At 36.5% G+C, this 25,140-nt stretch overlaps 1 protein-coding gene across 11 annotated transcripts in view; it reads right to left on the bottom strand.

The window, feature by feature from the left end:
* Positions 1–25,140, bottom strand: part of BLTP1 (bridge-like lipid transfer protein family member 1) — a 126,717-nt gene that overhangs the window by 52,694 nt on the left and 48,883 nt on the right. For all 11 annotated transcript variants that reach the window (XM_064510654.1, XM_064510656.1, XM_064510662.1 and 8 more), the window contains exons 23-43: positions 23,194–23,322; positions 22,055–22,174; positions 19,766–20,043; positions 18,166–18,416; positions 17,464–17,722; positions 16,214–17,048; positions 15,310–15,380; positions 14,504–14,677; positions 14,056–14,176; positions 13,046–13,192; positions 12,548–12,675; positions 11,891–12,093; positions 9,634–9,831; positions 8,767–8,978; positions 8,267–8,418; positions 7,112–7,262; positions 5,855–6,007; positions 4,295–4,529; positions 2,388–2,536; positions 1,263–1,482; positions 211–369 (exon numbers count right to left, since the gene is read on the bottom strand). In XM_064510654.1, the coding sequence (XP_064366724.1) occupies positions 211–369; positions 1,263–1,482; positions 2,388–2,536; positions 4,295–4,529; positions 5,855–6,007; positions 7,112–7,262; positions 8,267–8,418; positions 8,767–8,978; positions 9,634–9,831; positions 11,891–12,093; positions 12,548–12,675; positions 13,046–13,192; positions 14,056–14,176; positions 14,504–14,677; positions 15,310–15,380; positions 16,214–17,048; positions 17,464–17,722; positions 18,166–18,416; positions 19,766–20,043; positions 22,055–22,174; positions 23,194–23,322 (4,345 nt within the window). The remainder of the gene's footprint in view (positions 1–210; positions 370–1,262; positions 1,483–2,387; positions 2,537–4,294; positions 4,530–5,854; positions 6,008–7,111; positions 7,263–8,266; positions 8,419–8,766; positions 8,979–9,633; positions 9,832–11,890; positions 12,094–12,547; positions 12,676–13,045; positions 13,193–14,055; positions 14,177–14,503; positions 14,678–15,309; positions 15,381–16,213; positions 17,049–17,463; positions 17,723–18,165; positions 18,417–19,765; positions 20,044–22,054; positions 22,175–23,193; positions 23,323–25,140) is intronic.

Below are 25,140 nucleotides of genomic sequence, written 5' to 3'. Positions count from 1 at the left end.
AAGTTTATTGTGGTGAGGTATAGTAAATAAAACAACAGTTTCACTTTAATCACATTTGTTCATTTTCTGGTTTGCTGAGAAGTCCCGTACATAGTATTTATGTCTGTTGAACTTCCCAAACCATTTGCTCAATTACACAAAGAAAAATGTGGTAACACAGGCACAGCCAACCCAGAACCATATGCTAAATTCAGCAGTAATTGGCAATACCTGTTGGAAGACTATTGTGTCCAGATTTGGTGGCTGGGCTTTCTTGTACTACGCTTCCTCTGTTACCCACAGCATTCGACATCCAGTTATAGAAACTCACAGATGATGGTTCAGACAGCAAAGGATGTTCAGATAGCATGTCTGTGGCCACCGTATTTCCTAAGCAGATCAATGAGAAGCTTTAACATTCACTGTATCAAAGTCATAGCAAATAGCAGGTACACAGCATGATTTTACTGACAATACATATTTACTGTTAAAATGTTAACAGTAGTCCTCAGAGTCTATTTTAGTGAACCAATGAGTCAAACAGCACTCTTGCCATCTACACATGCTACCATAGAAATTATACTATAACACTACTGCTGTATGTCCTTGCAATTATTCATCTTTAGCATAATTAGAGGAAGAGAGTCATTAAGAAACCAAAACACCTTTTTTCTAAAAAATATTTCATCCCCTGACAGCAAAGGAGAGAGACGGGGTGGGGGGGAGCAGTATCTTTTTTTTTCTCCCACACAAATCATAACAAAGCACTCTGAACATACATATATCTTCGATATATGTATTTTAAACTTCTAGAGAAAACATTTTTTCAAAAGATTACTAAAAATCTGCAAATTAAATTACTATTAAATACAAACTAAATGATGGGAACATTAGCTTTGGTCCACTTCTTGTACAAGGTCAAGAAAAAAAACAACTAACAAATACAGAACGATCAATTCATTTCCTTATCCAACTAAAAAGAATCATTTGTGTAATCATACATACACATACATCTCCTCAAAAAGTAGCAATCCTATGTAAAAGGAGAACATTTTGTTTAGTTGTGGTCATCTCTTTCCCCAACCCTGCGTACTGTTGCTTCTTCAAAACCATATGGCACAGTGATTTCTAGGAACTGCTATTAAAAACTATAATGTTTACTTAGAGGGAAAAAATGCTTAAACAGAAATGATAATTCATAGTGAGAATACAGTTCCTTTTCTACTTAAACCATTAAAATAAAATCAGCTTTCCCTCCCGCTTCAACTTAGGATACATCATACCTGTTCTCGTTAAAGAACTACTTTTAACTGCGGTTGTACTTCTTTGAGGAGTCCCTTCTAAAAGATTATGCAAGCTAGGAAAACTTCCAGTAAGATAGCTGAGCAGACTCTCTTTTCTTGGACTTTCTCTGACTGCCATCCCGGAACGGCCAACATGCACTGGCGAATCTGTAGCTGTATCTCCACTAGTGTAGCTTAAGGAATGATACGGATGTATACCCTTGTAGACAAAACATAAAAACTAATAAAGTTATATGTAAACCGCAAAACAGAAATAAATGCTATTTGGCCTGAATACAAAACTGGAACACAACACCACCAAAATCTCACTTCTAGAAATTTCAGACAAGTTGCATTTCAATTTTGGCAGGCCACATGCCATACAGGTATTCTGTATATAGGTGTTATAATATGGAATTCTCAAATATTAATAATTTTATGTGTAACAACAGTTTAAAAAAAAGCAAAGTATGAAACGGAATTGCAGGTGCATTGAATTCAGCTAAAGCAAGTTTGCAGAAGAACAGTATGTACTACTGAATATGAACATAAACTTTGTGTGTATTTGTTCTTAGTCTAAAAAAATGTACCTGAAAAGGAATCAGTACAAGGTATCAAGCTGCCTAACATGCAGAAGACAACAAATAGCTTTAAAAATAACCACAGACTCTTTCCATTCAAGAAAGTAGAGATAAAAATAAGATCTTGCAGTTTTCTGAACAGTTTGGGGAATAAAAAAAGAATACAATTTAAAAACAAGTTATCAGACAGCTCTTTGTCAAGCTTAGAGTTTGTATAATGAGAGTTAAAATTTCATTCCTCCTCCTCACCACTACATTAAAAGCCAGAAAAGTTAATGCACATCTTTAAATGATACACATATTGTTTTTAAATCTGGCTCTGAAGTTAACTGGCAAGAAAAACAATAAAGGACAGACAGAGAATGTATGCCAACTGATCAAACATCACTCTTCCTACAGGTTAAGGAACACACCTGACTGGCACAGTAGGCCATACGGTAGAGTTACTTTTTAGACAACTATTTACTCATCTGCAGTCGTCAGAATTAGTTCTAAACAGCAACTACAAACCACTCTCCCCTCATGCATGCTGCTATAAACTTACCTTTATTTTCAGAACAGAGTCGCTGTGAGTGTGAGTCTTGGATAACTTCCTCATGATCTCAGCACCAGTCACAGGCCCAGAAGAGCCACCAGCAGGTGGAGGACGATTAGCTGTTCCTTCCAAGAGCATTGTATGTTCACTGACTGTAGCTGAATCAAGCAAACAATTGTTCTCACTAGTGCATATATATATACATATGTATATATGGGAAGCCAAAATTATCTATTACTAGATACATTTATTTACAAGCAGCCATGATTCTGACACACAGCTATGCATATCCAGGTAGGGAACTCAAGGGATCTATCATAAGACAAACAAAGCCTCAAACATGACCTACTCAAATTTGTCTAATAACTCAAATCTTGCTGTTTTTCTAACGTTACGCAGCTGTTGCTCTGTGCTACAGATCTGAAGGAAAGTTGCTGCACTCTCAAGTGAGCGCACTTGTACAGGCAAATGCTGCCTGTATCTATGTCCAGTTAATCCCTTCCCTAAAAGTCCTTGTGGGGGACAGTATCCACTATAGGACAGGCATTAATTTATTCTCACATTGAGCCTAGTCAAATCCCACACCTGAGAAAATTAGATGGGCATGCTTGCTACTGAAATACTCTGGTATGTCCCTTCTTTCTGCAATTATAAGAATGAAATTCTGGTTCATGAGCACTAAGGTGCTTCTGTTACTTCAATTTCAACACAGTAGAGCTCGTTTTTTTGGTTTTTTTTTTGTAAAGCTGTCCTGAAGAACACAAACTACTAATGCGCCAGATGTATTAGTTTAATTCTCCATAATGAAACAAATCACGCTTTTTTTTTGTTGTCTCTGGCATAGCTGATCATATTTTGAATTGAGACACATACGTGCATGAATTCCATCTCTAAATCTACGCAAGAAGGCGAAATTATCAGGTCACAAAAGTCTTGGTGAATAGAAGAACATGCACAGAAAACAAAAAGTAAAATACTTCACTGATTCTAATAGTTTGTTTCTGTCCAACCAAAAGCAGATATTTTAGAGGAGACGGCAAGAATTTCCGTATCGTATGATTACATACAGATTTCACACACAAATTATTGTTGCTATCTGTAAGTTGATGATTGCTATTTGGCTTTTAGCCGAACACAGATTCTTTTCTTGTTTTTAATTATTTTTCCTCAATATTACATAACTCTCATTTGAAAAAAAAAAAATAAGCATTTTATTTCTGAGTGCAGTAACGTTGTATATAGATGCTACAAACACAAAATAACTGAACCAATGCAAGTCAGTAATGAGGATTATTCCAACAATGTACATTTATTCATGTCTTTCCTTGCTACAGTTCTCATTTAAGGTAGCTATGTATCAAAGACAAATGGGACCACTAAATCAGTAGCTTATGTCAAATTGGCAACAGCAATTTGGCAACAGAAATTTGTGCAGAATGTGCAATTTATCACAGATGAATGTAATATAGGAAAAATTAGGATTTATGAAAATATGTCTTCATAGAGGAGGACAAATAAGAAGGTAGATTTGAAGCTATTCAAATTCCTGGGAGAGTTCATAAAATTGCATGTTGCATTTCTAGAACAAGATGCAACTCAACAAAATCCTAATTGAAAGGAGGCAAATAATTAAGTTGAAGTATTCTGTGCTGTAAATAACAAAACGTGTGAAGCAGAAGATCAGGTCTCCTGTTTTTTGTTGTGTTCCCCACCCCAACAAGTGACAATTATAATCACAGTATTAAAATAATACTATTATCAGCAGCTTCAAAACGAGATGATTCTAAAAAAGAAGCATTGGTTTAAACGGCTTTAATAGTAGATATTCAAGCATTAAAACTAAAGAAGATACAAATGGTCTGAGAGGAGCTATTGTCCCTGTGAGCTTTTCCAGGAATAGAAGGACACAAAAATACCTGCATCAAATTCAAACTCTGCTCCATCGGCACTTGTGTCGCTCTGCAGGCCCCCTCCATTGTCTAATCCATCCTCATGCTCATGGCAGGCGTTCGTCGGCAGCTTCACCGGCTGAGCTGGTCTGTGTAAGCTGACTCCTTTGAAGGCTGGGGTCACCACAATGAACTTCATCCATTGCCTTGCTAGGGCAACTAGACCTTTCTTTAAGGTTACTAAGGCAGGAAGGCCATCACTCTTAAAAAACAAACAAACAAACAAAATATATATATATATATATATCTCGCAGCATTTTAAACCAGACTAAACTATTTCTGCAATTTATTTGTCCAAACACAGACTTGAATCCACCCCCCTTCACATCTTCCTGCTCAAGATGCTTACAATGGATATGTGGATACATGCAGGCAACGTACGATATCCATTCAGATATAAAAAGCCAAGATAAAAATTACTACTTAATTGTACACAGTAAGTAAATTCATTTACATGAGCTAAGGATCTAGCCCAATGAGCCAAAAATTAACAGCAGTAAACAGGACTATAAATTATTAAAAGTATGAAAGTAATTATAATGCTAGAATTCACAACAGCGCTAATTTGACTATAGGAACAGAATTGAAATTTTAAAAGGCAAGTTTTTTTTCTTTGCTGGTAAGCAGTCCTTTAAAAAAAAAAAAAAAAAAGAATTTGAGGAAGCAAACATGGAAAGCTTCTTATATTGACCGCAAATCAAATAGTGCTATTTCTGCCACAGTGCCACAAACAGCGCTATTGCTAATCACTGGCCTCTCAGCTGTGCCTCTGCTCACTTTTGAAAACATATAGTTTAAATCTGACAACGATGGAAGTGGATTATGAGAATGAGACAAAATCAGGGACAAACACTGTTCCTGATGCCCAATACATTTGAGCAAACAATTATTTACCATTATAAACTAGAGTATTATTTACATTCCAAAACCACCAAGAAAGAAAAGATTAGCTGCTTTAAGTCTTAAAGTTTCTGCAATTGTAGCTTTTTTTTTTTAAAGCAATAAGCTGTCTACATCATCTGAGTAATTCTAAAAGCCATGAATAGCAGCTCTGAGGAAATTTGAAATAATTTAATTAGTGTCTGCACTTAAATTGATAATTGAGATTCATTCAATATTAAGACTACAGATGCAGATTTTTACTACTTGACTGTTATCCTTAGGGAAAATTTAAAACATGAATGGCCTTCTTATCAGATTTCAACAGATGCCTTTTCACTTTATGATTTCTCATATATTTATTAATAAGAGCTTAATAAAAATCATGCACATACACAGGCCACAACACAAAAACAACCAATCTTAGAAACAAACAAACAAAATTCACACAACAAAGCAAAACACCACACACACACAAGAAGACAGAAGCCATATCTACTTAGTAACTTAAGGCTATGCAAGCTGGGGACGGGGAGAGGGGTTCCTTTTTGTTAGCTTTCCTTAAACAGTTACTTAATTTGAAATACCAGAATTGGTATATCTGAAACTAACATGCTATGTTATTTGCATTTTTACAGGGTAACTCACCATAGTGGCATCCTCAATAATGGAGTAATTTGCTTGATGAAGGTAATGGTGCAATATATTACACAGCAAACAGGAAGGATTTTCTTGTAAGAAACGAGCCACTTTGGTAAGCCTGTTGTACTTGCTTCTCAGAGGAAAGTGCACACTTTTATTCTAGAACAAAATAAAACAATTTTTCATACATGAAAACACTTGCAAATAACACCCCTGCATGATATCACAAACTGTTAATCTGCTGCACAAATTAAAACCACAATTTTCAACACAGATAAAATATGAAGGCAGTATAACTTTAAAAAGTGATATCTGAAAAATTATTTTTGATACTTACATGAAATAATAAAAGAGAAGGCTGGATTCAAATCTGACTTTGCAAAGTCATTTCTAGACTAATGGGCATAAAGGCACAGCTAGCTGAGATTTTGAAAGACGTATTCTAGTCCCAGTAAGGAAAAAAAACCCCACAAATATACATAAATTTTCTAATTTGGTTTAATGCTTGAAAAGGAAGGGAGTAGCAATAAATAAAAAAAAAAACTTTTGCAAAGGATGATTTTGAGTACAGCATAAAACTATGACCAGCACTAAGCTGGTCAGTCTTACAATTGAAGATAGGGTCTCACCTCTCAAAATCTTCCCACTAGATGATGCTAATTAAATGAGCAGCAGAAAACTGCCTATATGCAAACGGGATCCTTAGCACATCAAAGTAAAACCTGATTTGTCATAAAAGATCTACCAATTCTATATTTTTCAATTAAAAAATGCCTATTTTGCTCTTCTCACTAAAATGCTTTACCCTCACTTTGTTTGCCCTCCCTCACCATAACAAGTGGATCTGATAAGCACACAGACACGCTGCAGGGGCACAGAAATTAGTATTTTCTTTTCCAGAAGATACTTGAACACTTCACAATTCAACACACCTACATTTTTCATACAACATGCCAGATGCTACAGCCATATTTCTCCTCCTTCCTTCCATTTTCAGAACATGGAATCTCCGGTTATTTTAACAGGAGAGGCACTGATGTAAGAAGAACAAGACTTCCTTACTAGTAACAGCTAGAACTTTTTCCCGTTGAAATTTAGGTTCTCAATAAAAAGTATAGGCAGTGAATTCTCATGACCAATTCTGGAAGTGAAGTGTCACAAGAGATGCTAATTTTATCACTGAAAATATCCAGATGCCAAAATGAATATATATTACACTTCTCTCTTCTGATTTGCCTATTGATTTTTATCAAGGTCTTTTACCTCTAACGCTTCTGTCATAATACAACCCATAACAGCACAGATTCTCAGAGTTCCTTCAGTGTCTAGTTTATTTAATGAGGATTTCACTTGATCAATGGGAACAAGCCAAGCACCAACTGCAGGAGTAGCAGTACTCAGGAGGTTCAGCTGTCTGTTGAGAAGACCACCAAGAATTAGTTATTCACTATCAACAGCGGCAATTAGCAAGATTTTATAATACTATTATGAATTACTTTCAAATAGGTGCAATACAACAGGACAAAATTACAAAGTAACAAACACAGACTTATTGCTCACAAAATGAAAACTGGAAAGACACACAAGGCAGGTTTTTACACACACACACACACACACACACACACACACACACACACACACACTTTCATCCATTCCTGTTACCACTATTCCTTCCTCTTCCTATTTCTATTCTCTGCCTATATCATAAACTTTGCAATTCTCAAAATTGATTGAATCCCGCTTTAACCATTATACAATACATCACTGAGAACTTCTGATACAGGAAAAGGCAAAAATACTAGAAAAATCACAAAGAATACTTTCTAATTTATACTTATATCCTGAGCTTAAACTACTAACAGATAGGAACATTTGGTTTGTTCCATTATAACAGATATATAATGAGTTTATTCTATACAAATACACAGACATTTACATCACAGTTCACTTGGAGCTTCAGAGATGCCTAGTATGTATTACAATGTATAACTGTAAGTTTTCAAACATTCACACACACACGCACACACAAAATATGAAAAAACTATCTTGAACTTTATAGTGCAATGTCAGTAAATCATGGTCCCCAGGTTGAGGACCAAAGGACTTCTCTAGCATCTATCTCCTAATCAAAACCAATCAACCCCCCATTTCTCCTTCATACATCTCATTCACACTGTGAGTATTTTGGTTTTTCTTTTAAATCACAACTAACTAAAAATTTTCTGGCAACATTTCCACATAAATGATGATGGTTACACATTTAAGTAACTACCTTACTGTGATACATGTCGGTTCCAAAATTGTCACTTCCATAGAAGCTTTAACAACTATTAATGTTACATTCAGAATCTACCAAATATAACTGTATTTCACCAAGGCAGAGTTATTTTATTTCTTTCAAATTTGATTAAGTTATACCTTGAAAATATATGGGCTGGAGAGCGCACATTGGTAGGAGCTGCAAAACTAAACCAAATTTCTTTGATTGTTAGCTTCATGCTGCAAGAATCAGGAGGAGGAGGCATCAAGGGTAAATCTTTTTTCAGATCATCAGATTCAACCCCTTCATCCTTTAAAAAGGAAACCCGGAAAGTAAAAAGTGAAATTATTTTCAAAAGTGGTTATGTCAAAAGGCACTAACATAATAGCCTACTACGCATCATCCGCAATAAATATTTTTACATGCATTTAGGCAAACAAAAATAAACCAATGCTGTTCACAAAGTCTTCTGAGACAATATGAAGAGACCCTGCAGAAAGCTAGAAGTTGACTGTGCAAACAGTTTCAATCCAGTCAGCACAAGAGGAGATCCATTAAATTATCAATTTTACACTATGAATTAATTAATTACAAAAAAAAAAAAAAAAAAAAAAAAAAGAGAGAGAGTACCAAGCAACTCAATATAGTATGTACGTACCTGCTCATCTGAAACTGAATTTCCATTAATATCTGAAGAGGGACTTATTCTATCACAAGGAAGGTTATCATCAGACACATCAGTATTATAACCACTACCAGTTGGAGAATCGGAAGAGTTATTTGATGCAAGCAATCCACCTCTCTCTGTAGCACTTGATTTACCCATGACTCCAAACGCACTATACAATACTGCTCCAGCTTGTCTTCCTCCTACAAAAGCACACATGCCAAGAGTGTCAATCTTTCCTGTGCACAAACTTCCATCAGTAATGTCCCACAGAAAAGATCTGCACTTCAGAGGAAAAATAAATACGATTTTGGTTAAACAAGACGCAATTACATTTTATACATAACAGTTTAACAGCTAGTTGTAGAGCTTTTTGTATTTTGTTTCAAGCAACAGAAGAGCACCCAAAAGGCATAGAGACTCCTTTTAAACATTGTTCCATGCAAAGAGGAGCCTGGATGACAGAAAATACAGTTCCATGTTCTTTCTTTAAGAAGTTAGCTTTCTTCCCTGAAACAAAGCTCTGGCCCTCCGTGCAAACACTTACTGTGGATACGACTGTAAGGTCAGGATTTAAGTGAACAGTGAAAGCACCAATTTCTACCTTGACTTTAGATTCTAAAACTGTAGAAAGCACTTTATATGGAATTATTTTGAACACTATCATAAGTGGTATTGATTGCTATAACAACTCCATTATTAGGAAATCCATTATTTGATCTAATTTATGTATTACTGAGACATGTACTACTTAGTAACAGCAACTTTTACTTAAATAATTGGTAAACTAGAAGGCCTAACAACAGATTTGTTCTCAGTTTCATGAAACAAAACAATATAAAGCCTACAGAGTCTTACCTTTTATTGTTAAATTTTCAATTCCACACTCAAACATTATCCAACCCCACTTCTCTTGACTAGGACCAATTCGAGTTACATCTGGAACAGCTTGTTGATCTGTTTCATCCACAAAAGAAAACTCATCCAACTCTTCCAAAGTAAAGAGAACTTTTGATTTCCCAAAAGGGATAGCTGTTATTGCACAAGTTCCAATATCTGTGAAAACAAACATATTTACCATTTTGTTATAAAATGAAAAAAGTTTACATCTGCAAATGATCCTCTGAAGTTTACAGTATTTTGGGGTGTGTTGCCCCTTCAGTATTCCTCAAACAGGGGGGAAAAAAAAAAATCTAAGTACAAGCAAAGGGGCAGGGGGAAAGCACAGCTCATACACTTAAGAGCTTTCTTCCCAGTGCGTTTATATGAAAGCAATACTAATAGGTAATGGGAAGGGTAATTTTTAAGTTTGGAAAAGCAAGGACTAAGCAACACAAAGCTGAAGCTTCAAGATGCTCCTAATCCTAACACACCTGCCTTCTTCATCTTTTTGTGACATGTGTCTAAACAAGCTCTTCAGATTTTTATCCAGAACCAGCTACTGGCCTGAGATTACTTTATCAAAAACCCATTCCTAATAAATACTGCCTTTCATTTGTCACCGTTAAATTTTGGGTGATACTGACATTGCTCTTGGATAACACGTTTTACTAGATATCCATTTCGTATTAAATAAAGCATACTTCGGGGATATTTTAAAATGAAGTTCTAACTTTAATTCAAAGTCTACTTCTTTGTTGGAAGCATGTCTACATCCATATTGGGAGGATGTAAAGCATTAAGTCTCACTACGAAAATACAGCCTCAAGCAATTTTTAATTCATTATGATCTTTGCTGTTTAAGATCCAAGAGAGGGCTATGCCTCCTTGACTTCTTTCAGGTTAGGATGCATCTTATACATAAATCCCTTCTTCTAGTGACATTTCTGAAGGAATATTTTCAAATAATGATATACCTATTGCCTATTACCTCACATACCAAGTTAAATGTCAAATACCTGGGGAAAAGAGCCACACTAAGTCAATTTATATCCCTTCCATACAAACCTCACTCTCTGCCTCCAACTGATAACAGCAGTCATTGTCAAAACATACAAGAAATGCTAATTTCTCTAGAGACATATTTCTCAAATGTTTTAAACAGAAGATATTGATTTTTTTCAGTTAGAAGTCTAGAATTACCTGGCCTTTCTGAGTGTCTGCAGCCTACCTAATATAGTACACTACTGCAAAGAGTTCGTCCACTACTAAATAAAAATGAAGTTAAACATTTTGTTAGCTTTATTTTTGCCCAACTTTATACACTCATTCATCTTTGCATGTGTTTTAGTTGTTGCTCGGTTTTTAATTATTCTTGTTTCACAGAGCACTTTCTCATGTCCTAAAGACTCCTGTTCTTTATGGGACAAAAAACATGGCACTGATACAGATCACATCAAAACTGAATCAGATTTAACTTCTCAAGCAATAAAAAGAAGTCAGTGTGCAAAAGATACTCAAGGCTCTTTGTCGGGCTGCAACATAACAGAAATTGTCTCTGCTTATGGCCATCTTAAGCTTTTCCAGGACCAGAAGTTACAGCAACTGAATTTAATTCATGACCTCTTGAAGGAATTTCCATATCACAAGCAAGAATGAATATAATCATGTGAGTCTTATTTTCAGTTTTAAAGACACTATAATTAAAAATATACAGGTTGTCATGCTGAAGTTGCCAGTATAACAGATACTTTATACCTATCTTGAAATTGTTCGACAATAAGAAGAAAGCAAATAAGCATAATTCATTCCCTGCATAAAGTGACAAATAATGGCAGTCGTGTATTGTTCAAGGAAAAAGCTCAACTGGGAAGAAGAGAGCCCGGGCCTGAAATTTTATCAACACATATCGACCCTTACAGTACAACCCATCTACCACATATACTGCTTAAGAATTAGTCTCAGTAACTTTCACTCTGCCTACATTTAAAATGCACAGACTAGTAAAATAACAGAAAATAATTGAGAATAACTATCCTAAACTTTTTTAGAGTATCTGCAGAATCTCCAGGTTCAAGATCACAGCGGCAGCAAGCATTGCTATAACACTGCATTTTACAGAGATGATTGAACATGCTTTTGAAGTGTGGAAAACATCTCTAATTTGGACTAACCCAACTTATTTCTATCAGCACTTAAAATGAAAAAAAAAAAAAGGCAAGAAAAGCAAACTTACCTGTGGTGTCAAGGCCTCTAAGTTGTCCATGAACTCGATGGATGTTCAACTTAGCAGCAATTTCTTTTCCTTTTTCTGCTCCAGCATTGGATCTCAGTGAGCCAGAAGACTGAGGCTGCATTTTACTGGCTTGGATGTAACGATCAAAGGTAACAGAATTCCTCCCAGTTTCTGCATTGTTTGAAGTCTCCTCAACTATACCCCTTTGAAGAGAAAGGGGAAAACAATCAAGCAAATCACAGATAGACATAATTTTTTTTTTATTAAATTTTAAGTAATGTTGGCACACCAGCATTAAGAATTCCTTGAAAGTTCAGAAGACAAATATACTTCCATAGGAAAAAAAACATTGAAAAATTTGATTCTGTGCTGCGTGACAGATACGCAAAAGTTAAAACTGAAGTTCCAAAATGATTTCAAAAGGGTTCTTCTACCTCTCACCAAACATGGAGTTCTAATTAGATATTAGGTGTTAACTTACAAAACCACTGAAGGCACATTATCTTGCTTAACTCAGTCATGAAACTTTTTCAAGCTCTTGTTTCTGAACTTCAAAACCACGGGTCAAAAAACTGGTATTACTGCAGCTGCACAAGAGTACTGTCTTTTGACTAACAAAGCAACAAAGAGCCACAAATAATGATGTGTTATTCTTACCTGTTCATACGAACTTGGGTAGCAATTCTATCAAAACACAAAGCTACTAATGAAACGTGAGTCACAGTTTTGCCAGAAGTAACACCTGGGGATTCGTCAACAGATGCTTGTAATAAACACAGGTTCACCTATATATAAGTTTCCCCAAAAGAGTAAAGGAATTTAGAAAAAAGTGTTACATTAAACATACATCACAATTTTCTGATACGATCCTGTCGCATGCTTCTGATTAATTTTAAGATAAAACAATCCCACTCAGAGGATGCAAAAACATCTTTTAAAGACATGTGCAGTCAGAAATCCCTATAGTGGTTATTACTTAACGTGCATTGCTATCACAACAAGAATGAGCAGCTCATCTACATTCTATCCTGTCTAAAATATCAGCTGTTTATCACAAGTAGATAGCTTCACTTTAGCTTTTCAGGAACTGACAAAGACACAAAATAAGTGTAGTTTTTGAAACACACATTAATAAGCTAAACAAAAAGTTGTTACCTTTGGTACAGTGACATTGGCCTGAAGACCTTTAATTGTCACATTATCTTGCTTAAGTGAAAGATTGGTTTGTGCTGGTCCCTGGTTTGTTGTTCCTGTAGTGGTAGTGTCTATCTTTGTTCCTCTAATATCCTGTTTGGAAGACAACTTGGAGGGAAAAAAGAATGTTATCATTTAACAGTTAATTCTCAGTGAAACTCAGAGCTGCTCAGCTAAGGAAAAGTAAGATAGCTTATAGCACTGAAGCAGTGAGCGATTCTGACTTCATTTCAAGCACAATACCATGATTTTCAGAACAAGGACTGCAGCACCTACAGATAGGTTAAGCTTAGGCCAATCTTCAACAAGCTTTCAAGTGATCAGATTTCAGCTTGAAGTTTGTGTTCTACATATAGAAGTTACATGGAACTCATTACAAAGTAAATAATATCCATTAGGCTGTGAAGTCTAAGATACGTAACAAACCCAATAGCATAAATATAAACATAGGCATTAACTTGGATACAAAGAATTCCTAATTCTGTAGAACTACCATACAACATTTTCAGCTAACTTAATTTTTTGAAGTATCAGGTGAACTGCAAAGAAAAACGCATACGCTTTTACAGCTTAGTGTGAAATTCCCTCTGCCTCACAGCAACTACCTCCCTAACTATTGTAAAATAATCAACTATATATTGCTGATATGAATTAATATACAAGAATATCAGCTATACTAATTTCTAAGAACAGAACATGATCTCATGTTAATTACTGCTGCGAGTAACAGCAGAGAACCTTCATTTTTAACCCTGAAAGTAACAGAAATTTCTGATCACTGAAAGACAGTATGTAACAATTTGTTATAAAAATGTGCACACATTAAGCACAGGATAAAATAAAGATGTATTCCAAAATTAATATATGTAGTTATCTACTGTGTATCAAGCCATTAATTAAAACTTTTTCTACCTAAAATATAGAAAACTATTCTTTCAAACTTCATGCATTTTTCTTGTTCACTCCCTTACATTTTCTGAGAAGGTTGTTTTGCTGTTCTGTACAGCATCTCGAAGAACTTTGCAATGCAGATCATCCACAATTGCTGCTGGGTGTCGAGAGCTAGCACAATGCACCATTGCTTCTATGTACCTGCAAAAGGAAAAAAGCCCCCATATACTATGTAAACTTCCAGGTTCACATGATACATCACCAAAAACATTTAACATTATAAAGAGATAAATTAAGCACCGACAGAGAGAAAGTGTACCTCCCCGATCAGCAAAATACTCTTCTAGCTTCTTTCCAAAAAATACAGATTTACATTCACTGAGTACAAGGCACTGCTGTTCCATTAGTCATGTGTCGTTCAGTCCTTTTACCTAAACTTTTGCTAACCTCTGAACTCAACAGCTCTGATTTTAGACAATTTTTAGCATAATCATTTAACACAGCATTACTAAAGGGAAAATCAGTTACCTGTCTAGGGCCTCTGCTACCAGAGGAGTCAGAACTACATCTACAGCGCCCTTTACTTCAACAATTGCTGTTGTCCTAGTCTGGGAGACTGGGTGATCCAACGTCCATTCTTCTGTTATTGTTTCATCATCCGTATTTTCTGCAGACTTCTTTTCCAAAGGAGTGTAAGGCGTACTAAACAAGTCAAATACATATTAATAATCTAGATTTGTAAAAGAAATACGAAAACACACATCATTAAACACTTGTATCTTGCATCTTATAATAATCTTTAACAGAATTTCAACAATAATAAAGCAGCAATCTTAGACGGCAGACCCAAGACTAAAGCAACACACACCCATTTCAAGGGAGGAATCCACAAGCATTCAGGAGAGTCAACTGTTTCAAGTGATAAACAAGTAGATTATGCATAATAAATTGATCTTCAGCTACAGCTACGCACACAAGAAAGTGTTCCTCATCATTAACAGTGTATAACCAGGTCTTCAACTTGATAAAATTATTTTGTGGTATTCCTGGTGTGATTTTAAACTTAAAAGGTTGGAGTGTGAGATTTTACTGCATAGTTCAGAAAGCACAAGAATTCAATGCTTTCATGGTGTACTCTTTTTGACCGAACCCAAATATTTTAAAATGAAATCCTTTATGCTGTTCTAAAAATAGATCAGTACTGAAAATACTGCTGACAAATCAAATTTTGGAAGGGCTATCAAGAGCCAAAATATTTAACAAGAGTATCAGGAAAACCTTACTCTTTTACTCTTTAAAAATATGCTAATAATGTTATGCAGTATTTAACTTACTTAGATGTTGATCCTGTAAGCTGCATGCCTCTGTCCAGTAATGAATTAGCTGTGAGACCCTGTTTAACAATCTAATAAAAAAGTATAGAGAAACCTATTACATTTCTTCTATATATGACAAAAAATACCCAAGGAATCTTCAAATGAAGATTCTTCTTACAGTTTTTTCCTAAAAGAACCCCTCATTTTTCTTTTTCACTCATACACAGATTCTCCAATATACTATACAAAAACTGCTTTGTTTCATTTTTTAAATGGCTTGAGAGATCAGACTACAAAGATTTGCATAGATATACAGTGGCTCTTTTTCTAAACAGCCTTCAAATAATCTACGAAATGCTTACATGAACACATAAAGCTTTTGGTGCTAAGGGGTAACAATATTAACTTCCAGAGATTAGGTACCAATTTTCTATCAAATCATTCACATTATTTTTCATACATTTCATTTCAGCTCCTTCCTTATATATTCTTCATATTACGTAAGTCACAAGAAAAAAATTACATATATCATCTACTTTGAAATAAAGCATTTAAAGGCTATCATATACTTTATCAGTATTAAATGTACTACTACTAAAGTTCTGTGTAATACATACTTTAACCAAAATTCAGGCAAATAACCTTCAACTGCATGTCATTCAACAGGTAGCATTTCTAAGTACAATAATGAGAATTCAGAGTGCACATCTTATCTATAGAATTCTAACTTCGTCTTTTCTTTTCCACAACCTCCTAGACACGCGGTCAAAGATAGGAAGTCTGAAATCCAAGGTATTTCTTAACTAAAGACAAAAAGTTTCAAATTTCTCATCATTTAATTTATATAATGTGTATTTAACAATTTAGCTTGTTTTGAATTCTTTTCCTTTCTCTACTCCTCCTTCCCCCCCATCTTCCATACCTTAAAAGTTGGGATAGAAAGTTGCTCAAAAGATGAGGAACTTTCTTCACTCGTTGGTGTATCAAGGTCTAAAGGACGATGTAATGAGGATTTTGAAGTTCTTTTATTAGTTGGATGCTTTACTGACCAGTTGATCACCTGGAACTGCGTAAGATAGTTTTGGTAACATGCCATTACAGGCTGCTGGGAAGTTATTTGCTCAGTTTCTACAGTCTTCTCAGATTCCACAGTATACATGGGGTCATCCTCTCCTCCCAAAGCTGAAACAAATGATGCCTGCGAAGGATGAGTCTTAATTGGTAAAGCTTTAACATCTTGACTAATTTCTCCATGGGCTGTACTTGTTAAGGGCCCTTCTATACTATGGTAAATAGATCCTCTACTATATTCAATTTTCTGAGCTTGCTTTTTTCTCTTCTTCCTCCCTGGATAAGTTCCTGGACCTTCATCACTACTTATGGGTTCAAACTCTTCTGCTGCAGAAAAGTAAGCTTCGCTATCAGCCATTGACATGCTGGAATCCATTGAACGATACTGGTGAAACGAGTTTGAATCTGCGGATGGAGTATATGGAAAAGAACCAAAGCTCCTCCTCTGCTTAGGAGAGTCCAAGACATTCTCATCACTGCGAGACACATCGCTGCTGAACTGCACGCCAACCGGAACAGGCTGCTTGTCTCCGTAGAAAGCGGCAGTAAGGCTCTTGGTGCTCCCAAGCCGGGTGGAGCAGACAGATGCTTGCCGTTTCAGTGGAGACCTCAGGGGAGACTGACCAACAGACCTTTCCTGGTTGCTAGGAGATGCAGGGCTACCCTCTGCACCTTCGCATAGAGCACTGGAATCACAGATTAAAAGTTAATTTGATTACTTCATTATTAGTGCTTTTTCTTTTACATTATAGGAGCCATCAAATGTTTAAGCTATTCCATGACTTTCCATTAGCATTGCAATTATTTTTGTAACACTGGTTACGCACTGAATTCTGCTACTCGTTAGTCCACTTGTCTATGTAGAGATGAAGTACAAATGAACTGTAATGGCAAGTGCTATTGTCACACATGCTGGATTTTTTATCCAGATTAGGAAATCAATCCTTATGAGCAATCCAAATTTGCATTCAAACTGGGAAATGAATTTCAGCAATTACATTAAAAATAATCAATATTGTATAAATTGTTAAATTTAAGGTTTATTCTTGCAGTGTGTTCAAGAGTCCAACTACACGTCTATTCTGGACAAAGAATACTAACCTTCCATGAGTATCTTCTCTTTTTGCACCAGACAAGTACTCCTTCTGTCCCAAGTGATCCTCAGTAGTAGAAGATGGGCTTTCCTTCTCACCTGCAAGCAAGGGAAGTGCAGCACTAGAACTGCTCGTTTCCTCTGAGGATGATGAGGAGCTATGGGAACGTAATGGCACTTGTAGGCTGAGATGTTGTGCCTTTCTTTCTATTTCTATACCCATAGATCGACAATCCCAATCTTTTCGTTTCACACCGTTTGCTTTACCTAGGTTCAGAAAAAGAAAAGAAAAACTGAATATCTGATAACGCAACTGCAATGGTCTCTTCCCTGCCCACTGAAATAAAAATGTTTATTGAACAAAAGCCCTAGGTTCTCAATGCACACATACTAACATGTCATACTAATAAAAATGAATAAATTCATAGCAACAATACATCAAATTCTCTTAGCTGACTGCTTTCTAAATAAGTAAAACAGCTGTAAGTCAAAAAACTATTTTACTCAGAAAGGGTTTCAGTACATGAAGGCTTGCTCACTACATGCTCTCAGAAGTTCACAAGGGCCCATGTTACTACAGGACCTCTTGTACCATAGTGCAACAACTCCTCATGAACAACAAACAGTCAGAAAAAAATTACTCAGGTTCTCTCAAGAAACTAAACTTCTGGGCAAACAGAATAAAACTGCATTTCCATGCACATTCTCACCATCTAAGATTTTAGGAATCTCCTTAGTAATTATCCATTCTCCTGGCTGCAGTAAGGACTGCCCATAAAACATATCAGATTCTGCACTTGTACTTGAGAAAGCAGAGCTGCTTGAAGGTGTTAGTTCCTCTAGCTTGAAGAAGTCTAGTCCTGTTACTGTGCCACCAAAGAATCGACAACCACCAAGGCAGCCACACTTGTTCTTGCTTCTCTTATTCTTCAAATTATCATCAGGCCACAAAAACCACAACCTACAAAAAGGCAGAAAAACAGAAAACAAAACAAAAACATGACCACATCAGACTTAAGCACATTTAAAGTCATCTTTAAGTCAACAAGATTAAAAAGATAAGACTAAAAGATATTCCACTCTCACATAGGAGCTCCTATTTCACTCAGCATGAAATGAATAAATGAGATTTGTATCTAAAATGTGGATCCCAGACATAACATGAAGGGTTAGCTCCACAAAGTAGCAAGTCATAAATTGTATGCAGGGCTCAGGCAACCACGCTCTGGCACGGATCATGCCCACCTGCCACAATACACGTTAATAATAACAACCCTGTCACTCGACACAGATGCTAGTACTACACACACACTTCACATTGGTATTTGTTGCTCATTTCAGAGGCAACTGCTCTTTGGGGAGACAAGCAACCACAGTTACATCAGATATCTTGTTCAAAGCTGCTCATTGGATTGCTCAGGACTCTTTCAGGCCCATTTTCAGTCCAGCTCACAAGCCAAGAACAAGATGGATTCCCTCCTGTAGCAGTCCTAACAGGAAGACCATTGTGCATCAAGGGGTTAGTGATCCATATACCCTCCTGCGTATGTGCAGGCCTGTGCTGTGCTGCACTATACTGCATGTACAGCTTGGCCTCCAGGCCTGTGCTGCACATATCCCTTGGCGGCAGGATAAACTTAGCTGGCTAATTGTAACCACAGAGCCTGTAGGCAGCTCCCACTTGGCAGCTGCAATTATATCATCTGTGTGTCCTCGTCTTTATCTAGAATTGCAGCAACAAGAGAAATGATGAATAGGATTGTTTTAAGAAAATCCTGTGTGAGCTCAAAAGCCCAAAGTGTCAGGTAACCTTTCCCTGGACAGGATCTACATGGTATGCTGCACTCTGACTGGAGGCCCAGTCAATGCGACACAACTCAGGGTTCCCAGTGCCTGAAGAAACATTATATTATCTATTATCTTCTTTTTCTTTATAGTGTTAGCTCCAATAAATGGCATTTTAAGTGATATATTACACACTCAGAATGCTTTTGTTCTGGGATCAGAAGTAACCAGCACATTCTGGTACAAAACATCTCCCCTCCCTGATCCTAAAATTTTGGGGGACTGAGGTGAGGAAAGGCAGTGGGAAAATTAAGTTTCATCAAAAAAATCATAGTTTTGTATAGTCCAAGTGCATTTTATCCATCAGCTCATAGCTGAGCATTCAACATACAAACAAACAAACAACCCAAAAACTCTACAGCCTATGCAAGCAAAAAATACAAAATTAAACCTCTAAGCAAATATATGAACTTAAATAAAAAAAACACACCACTGAAATGCATCTCCTTCAACAGTGCCTCTTACCTCTTTGTTCGGTTGTCATGCGTTTCCAAGAAATGCCTCTGTACTTCATGTTTAGAAGGATGGTCTGCAGCTAAAGCAATATCTGCAGTGATGAGTCCCAAGTTGACAGATCCAGCTTCCAACCAATACGCCCTCCTTAATATTGGCTGAAGACCAGTTCTGCAATTGTTCACTTGCTCAACATACTGTCTCAGTTGAAAGTCTTGGATAGCAGCGCTTATACCTTCTCCAACAGACTGGTTATGGAGGTTGCAGTTTGCAATACGTATTGCACCCATCTAAAAACGCAATGGGGAAAAAAAAGCAAAAAACAAAACACAATCTCTGAATAGTTGCAAGTGAAACAAAGAAAGAGCAGTCTTAAACTAATTAATAGACCACCTAACACATTCTAGAAAGGTCTCAGCACACTATTATTTCCAAAAAGACAGAGCACCAGTTTTATAAGCATGCAGAAAAAGAGGCAAGCTAAAAATTAGTTTCAGGCAACTTCTAAATAACAAGATTTCTAATTAGGAGTCTCTTTCTGTAAAAGGATCAAAAGAAAATTCTCAGCTTTGGAAAGCTGATATAACAAACCTTTAAAAAATTAAATCATTAATAAGTTCTTCATTTTAACCTGGAAAACAAGAAATCAAACTTCTGACATCATAGATAGCATTGTATGTTCTCAGAAGACTAAAACATTGATTATATACTCTGAATACTAAGCTGCATTAACTTGTAAAGCACATACATTTACCTCTATACAATTAATAAATACCTCAGCAAGAGAACAGTGCTAAACAGTGCAAAACTCAAAATATAAAAAAAAAAATCCAAGTCCTGATTTGAATTGTGTTATAGTAGTCTTTACATGAGCACACTCCGCTTTTTGTATTGGCCTAACTCTGGTAGTTCTGCTGAACCAAACAGTACGCAGAGCTTCTCCTATGAAAAGCACTGTACTGGCAGAAGCCAACCCTCTCCAAAGAGAAGCCAGAAAATTCCTTGCTTCAGCCCTTCTCTTCGCTGTGGAAATCAGTCACTCCAAACTAACCCATATGTCCATGCTGTGTCGATCCTCCCTGAAACTTGTGCATAACAATAAAAGATGACATAGCCCGGCCACACATACTCAGACTTCAAGCTTCACACAATCTGAAGGCATCAGAACAAGTTTCCTGAACTGCGCAAGTCCTCTCTAAGAGGTCACCATGAGACATGTGAAATTTTTAAACTGAGTTTTCAAACTTTTCAAAGGGAAAAGAAGGAAAACTGAATCTGTTCATGGAAAAGCTACCCATGGGTTTAGTATTAAATTACTACTTTTCATCTCTGTCACAGGCTTTTAAGGAGCACTGAACACCTAATTGTTTTTCCTCCTCCAGACAAAATACATTGGGGGTACAATGTGCTTAAAGAGTGGTTTAAGTTCTTAAGCTGCCTTTGAAAGCACTGCCATTTCTATTTGTGATTGCAAATTTTGTAATACTGGACTCCAAAGATTCTGGAGATGCAAACATTTTTTGCTACCACAAGGTATCATGTCATTCAAAATACATAAAATTAATTACTGCTCTCCTTCAGTTAGATTCTTGCTCATAATGTGAAGTTGTCCTCCAAACCTTATCCTTTAAAGCGACCTTTCAAAACTGAATTTAACAATAGACAGTACATCTACTAGTCAGTTAGACCAGCATAATGCTTTTCTCCTTTTTTGTTGTTATTGTAACCGCATTGCCTCTTAGCTTTTATTTTGCTACACTAAGTTATTCTAGCTGTCTAGCATGATAGGAGAGAATATCAGCTCTTCTCTATATATCCTTTCTTGAACAGAGGCGACACTATGCACCACTCCAGACTCAGTCAGGTAATGGCACAAACACTCCTCCCATATCTACCAGAGATGCATATTAATGCAAACACACAATCCTTCTCAATCATTTCCAGCTTATGAGCTACTAACTTATAGCACAAGTTTCAAGCAGTCCCCAGATTCGTATACTAGCATTTATGTTATTTTATTTTTATTACACAAATCCTACAGCTCATCGTCTTATTTTGACTGACGTCTTTACCATTTTCCAAGATCATGAATGAAATTATTAAACAGACCCCAGACTGATCCACTTCTGGACCAGTCCAAGCCTTTCAACACCAATCTATTATCACTTAAAGTTTACAAAATTCTACTTAGTCCATTCCACGTAAGGAAGCAATAAAATCGCATAGATACTGTATACAAAAATATAAAAAAGTCTATTGATAAAGAAGTATTTTTAATTGCTGCAAGACACACACTTTTACCTTGATATTGGTGGCACAGCCATGTTCTACCACATACAGATCTGCTCCATCCATGGCTAAGCGTGTCATAGTGTACTTTAAGTCATCAGATGTAGGGCATGGTCCAGGGACACAGTTCATCTGAAAAAAGATTTAAACATACACTAGGAGACTGATTAAATTTGTTTTTATCCTTTTATTTATCTTCTGTTTAACAGAGGGTTGTCACTAGAGCAACAGTTACTTATTCTACACTAACAGCATAAATATGAGAGGCGAGATGTTTAAATGGATTATACTGCTGACATTCATTTTCTCTAGTGCATGTTAAGATCTTTTGCCAGCAACACCAGTAAATTCTCTTGGCTCTTCTGCCTTCCACCAGCAAAAGACAAATCAAGTCCCCTAACAGAATATCAAAAAAGCTGGAACCTATAGATTAAAAGAAAGAGGAAGTGAAGAGTTGAGCTCCAAGACTCATACTCAATATAGGGCAAACCTCCTCAGTCTTCAAGTGACTACCCATGTGGGCTCCAAGAGACAAGCACCAGGAGTAGAATCCATGACAACAAACAAGGGGCTCAGCAGTAGGAGTCCCATCTTAGAAAAAGCTCATGGAAACTGTCAGCTCAAGTCTCCCATCAAAGCGCTGTCTGATCACCACAGGATAATGGATGAAAAAGTACCACTGAAATGTGCCAGGAGTGCGAGGAGGAAGCATGCCCTTTGACTGTTAAGGGAGGAACAGACACTAGTCCAAAATCCATAGAACTACAACTATGTAGTTAGGCAGCATTCCAGAACGAAAATCAGGGCTTGAAGAAAGTAAGAGAGCAAGCCAGCACCTACACTGTTGGTGGGCACAGCAGGAGTTCCAGCTCATCGGCACTGAAGGGATGAGAAACCAGGCATAACTCTACGGATACTGTGTGCCAAAATAATTCAAACAGCATAAAAGCATGCTGTGCACCAGAAAAAAAAATACACAGAGAAATCACTTCTCTTTCTAAAGCATGATTAGCTATAATTTATTGAAGGGGACATCCAACCTGCTTATATACTCCATATCTCTTGATTATTTTAAGACCGAACTCATAAACTGTTCTAAAAAAAAAAAAAAAAAGTGTATAGTGAGAAATTAAGACTGATAAAAGGATTACCTTAGAGTCACAAAACCGACGATCAATTCCATGCTGGCATATTATTACAGATTTTGGCCTTTCCAGTTCAAACTCACGGCACACCACATGAAATACAAAGCTCTGTCCCCACTCCAGAAGGCACACAAGCTGTATGTAAGCAAATAACAAGTTGTCTAACAGTAAGTATTCAAAATAAACTTTCAGTGCTCAGCAGATTACTGGAAGAACAAAGGCTGGCAGGTGAGGAGGGGTAAAAACAAACAAAAAGTGCCACCATAACATATTGTTTGCATTAGCTTTGTTTACACACAGCCTATTTCCTGTTACTCCTGTTACTGTGTGTGCGCGCGCGTGTGCGCATGTGCCATGACACACAAGTTCCTGTAATTTATCACGGATAGCACTGTGACATCAAAAAAATTTCTAAACCATTTCTTAATCTAAGGAAACAGCTTTGCTCTTACAGTCAACTGAACAGTTAGTTATTAACACACTGCTGACCTTATTTTACCTCAAAAAAATCAAAATATTCCTATTAGTATTCATAATTGAAATACCATACTTCCTTGGATATGTGTAACAAAGTTATATTTAGTAAGCGTAAGAGGAAACTTGCTACACAGAATAGTGCTAAATGTGGCTGGACCTAATAATTAGCCTACTGTTGATTTAAATCTTTTATAGAGTTAGCTTCTTCATAAAGGAAATGATTCATGACCATCTGTACTACAAGTGGGAAATGGGTTTTCTTTGGCTACCCGAAGGAAAGCGCACTTAAATTCAGCAGTAATTTAACCAGAATTTAATATAACTATGACTGCCTTGCACAAAATCTCTCTCCTCTTCCCCTCAGTGGTATACCTTCACAAATTCCTGCAATACACTGCACTACAAAAGTTAAAAAAAAGCCAATGGCCCTGAAACAGCAAATTCAAGCTTCACAGCAGTGCTGACTAAAAAATATCCCATATGATATATAAAACTGAAAATGGCTTTGTAGGGTAAGAAAACCCTTAAATTGTATCAAACATTTAGAGATATTCTCTAAGCTTAGAGTATTTTGAATTAGCTAGGTTTAATCTTGAGCATAGAGCAGTGGAGTAAGTACTACAGATTGTCTGAATCAGTGGTAACATTTGGGGAAATACCTCTACAAAAATCTGTATACACTGCATGAAAATCCTATCTGGAATCTATTCCTTAAATTCACTGAGATTGCCTAGATTTCAACTAACAAATTGTGCCTTATTTTCATTTTATTTGCTGCAGAAGCCTTAGACTGAAAGCAGCTTTTAATCCTAGAAAATACTGCCACTTTTTGCAGGAATGAGGGGGTGTAAGAATGTCTTAAAAAAATCAAGGGGTAACCACTACATCGAATTAATCTATTTTTCTCATGTTTCAGAACACAGTGACAAAGGAATCTTCTCTAAAGATCTGGCAGCCCACACCAGTAATAAACCAAAGTGATTTCCCTATTGTATACTTGGAGCCGTTATTGTATTTAGAAAAAAATGCAACATAAATGGCAAAACTAAAGGAAGCAGCGCTGAGACTGACCTTAGAAACTCCCATGGTGTGAAAGCTGACTGTGTTCCAGCAGGACCTCCAAGCGTCAGAAGTTACGAGGGCAGAAGGATTACTGAGTTACCAACTACTCCCCAAGTCCTGAAGCCTGCCCATTCTAGATTCCCTCAAATTATCACCTTACTTGTCTCCTTCTTCATAACATGGCTTTGGCCACAGCTTTCTGTGGAAAGCCAGAACTTTATTATATACTGGCTAAATTCTTGCCACATGCTCCACTTGATACCCCTGTAGCTGGCAGCATCCTTTCAAGTAAATGACTGTACATCTTTAAGGATCTTAAATCTGGGTGGTAACAAATTGTCTTTCAGCCAATGCAATCAAAACTGGGTATTTCACTTACCTTCGCAGAAATTTATCAAGTAGGTGCATCTCCAA

This window comes from Dromaius novaehollandiae, chromosome 4, assembly GCF_036370855.1.
Source record: "Dromaius novaehollandiae isolate bDroNov1 chromosome 4, bDroNov1.hap1, whole genome shotgun sequence".
Taxonomy (NCBI): domain Eukaryota; kingdom Metazoa; phylum Chordata; class Aves; order Casuariiformes; family Dromaiidae; genus Dromaius; species Dromaius novaehollandiae.
Note: the sequence above shows the minus strand (reverse complement) of the source record. Positions and strands in the feature narration are given on the sequence as shown.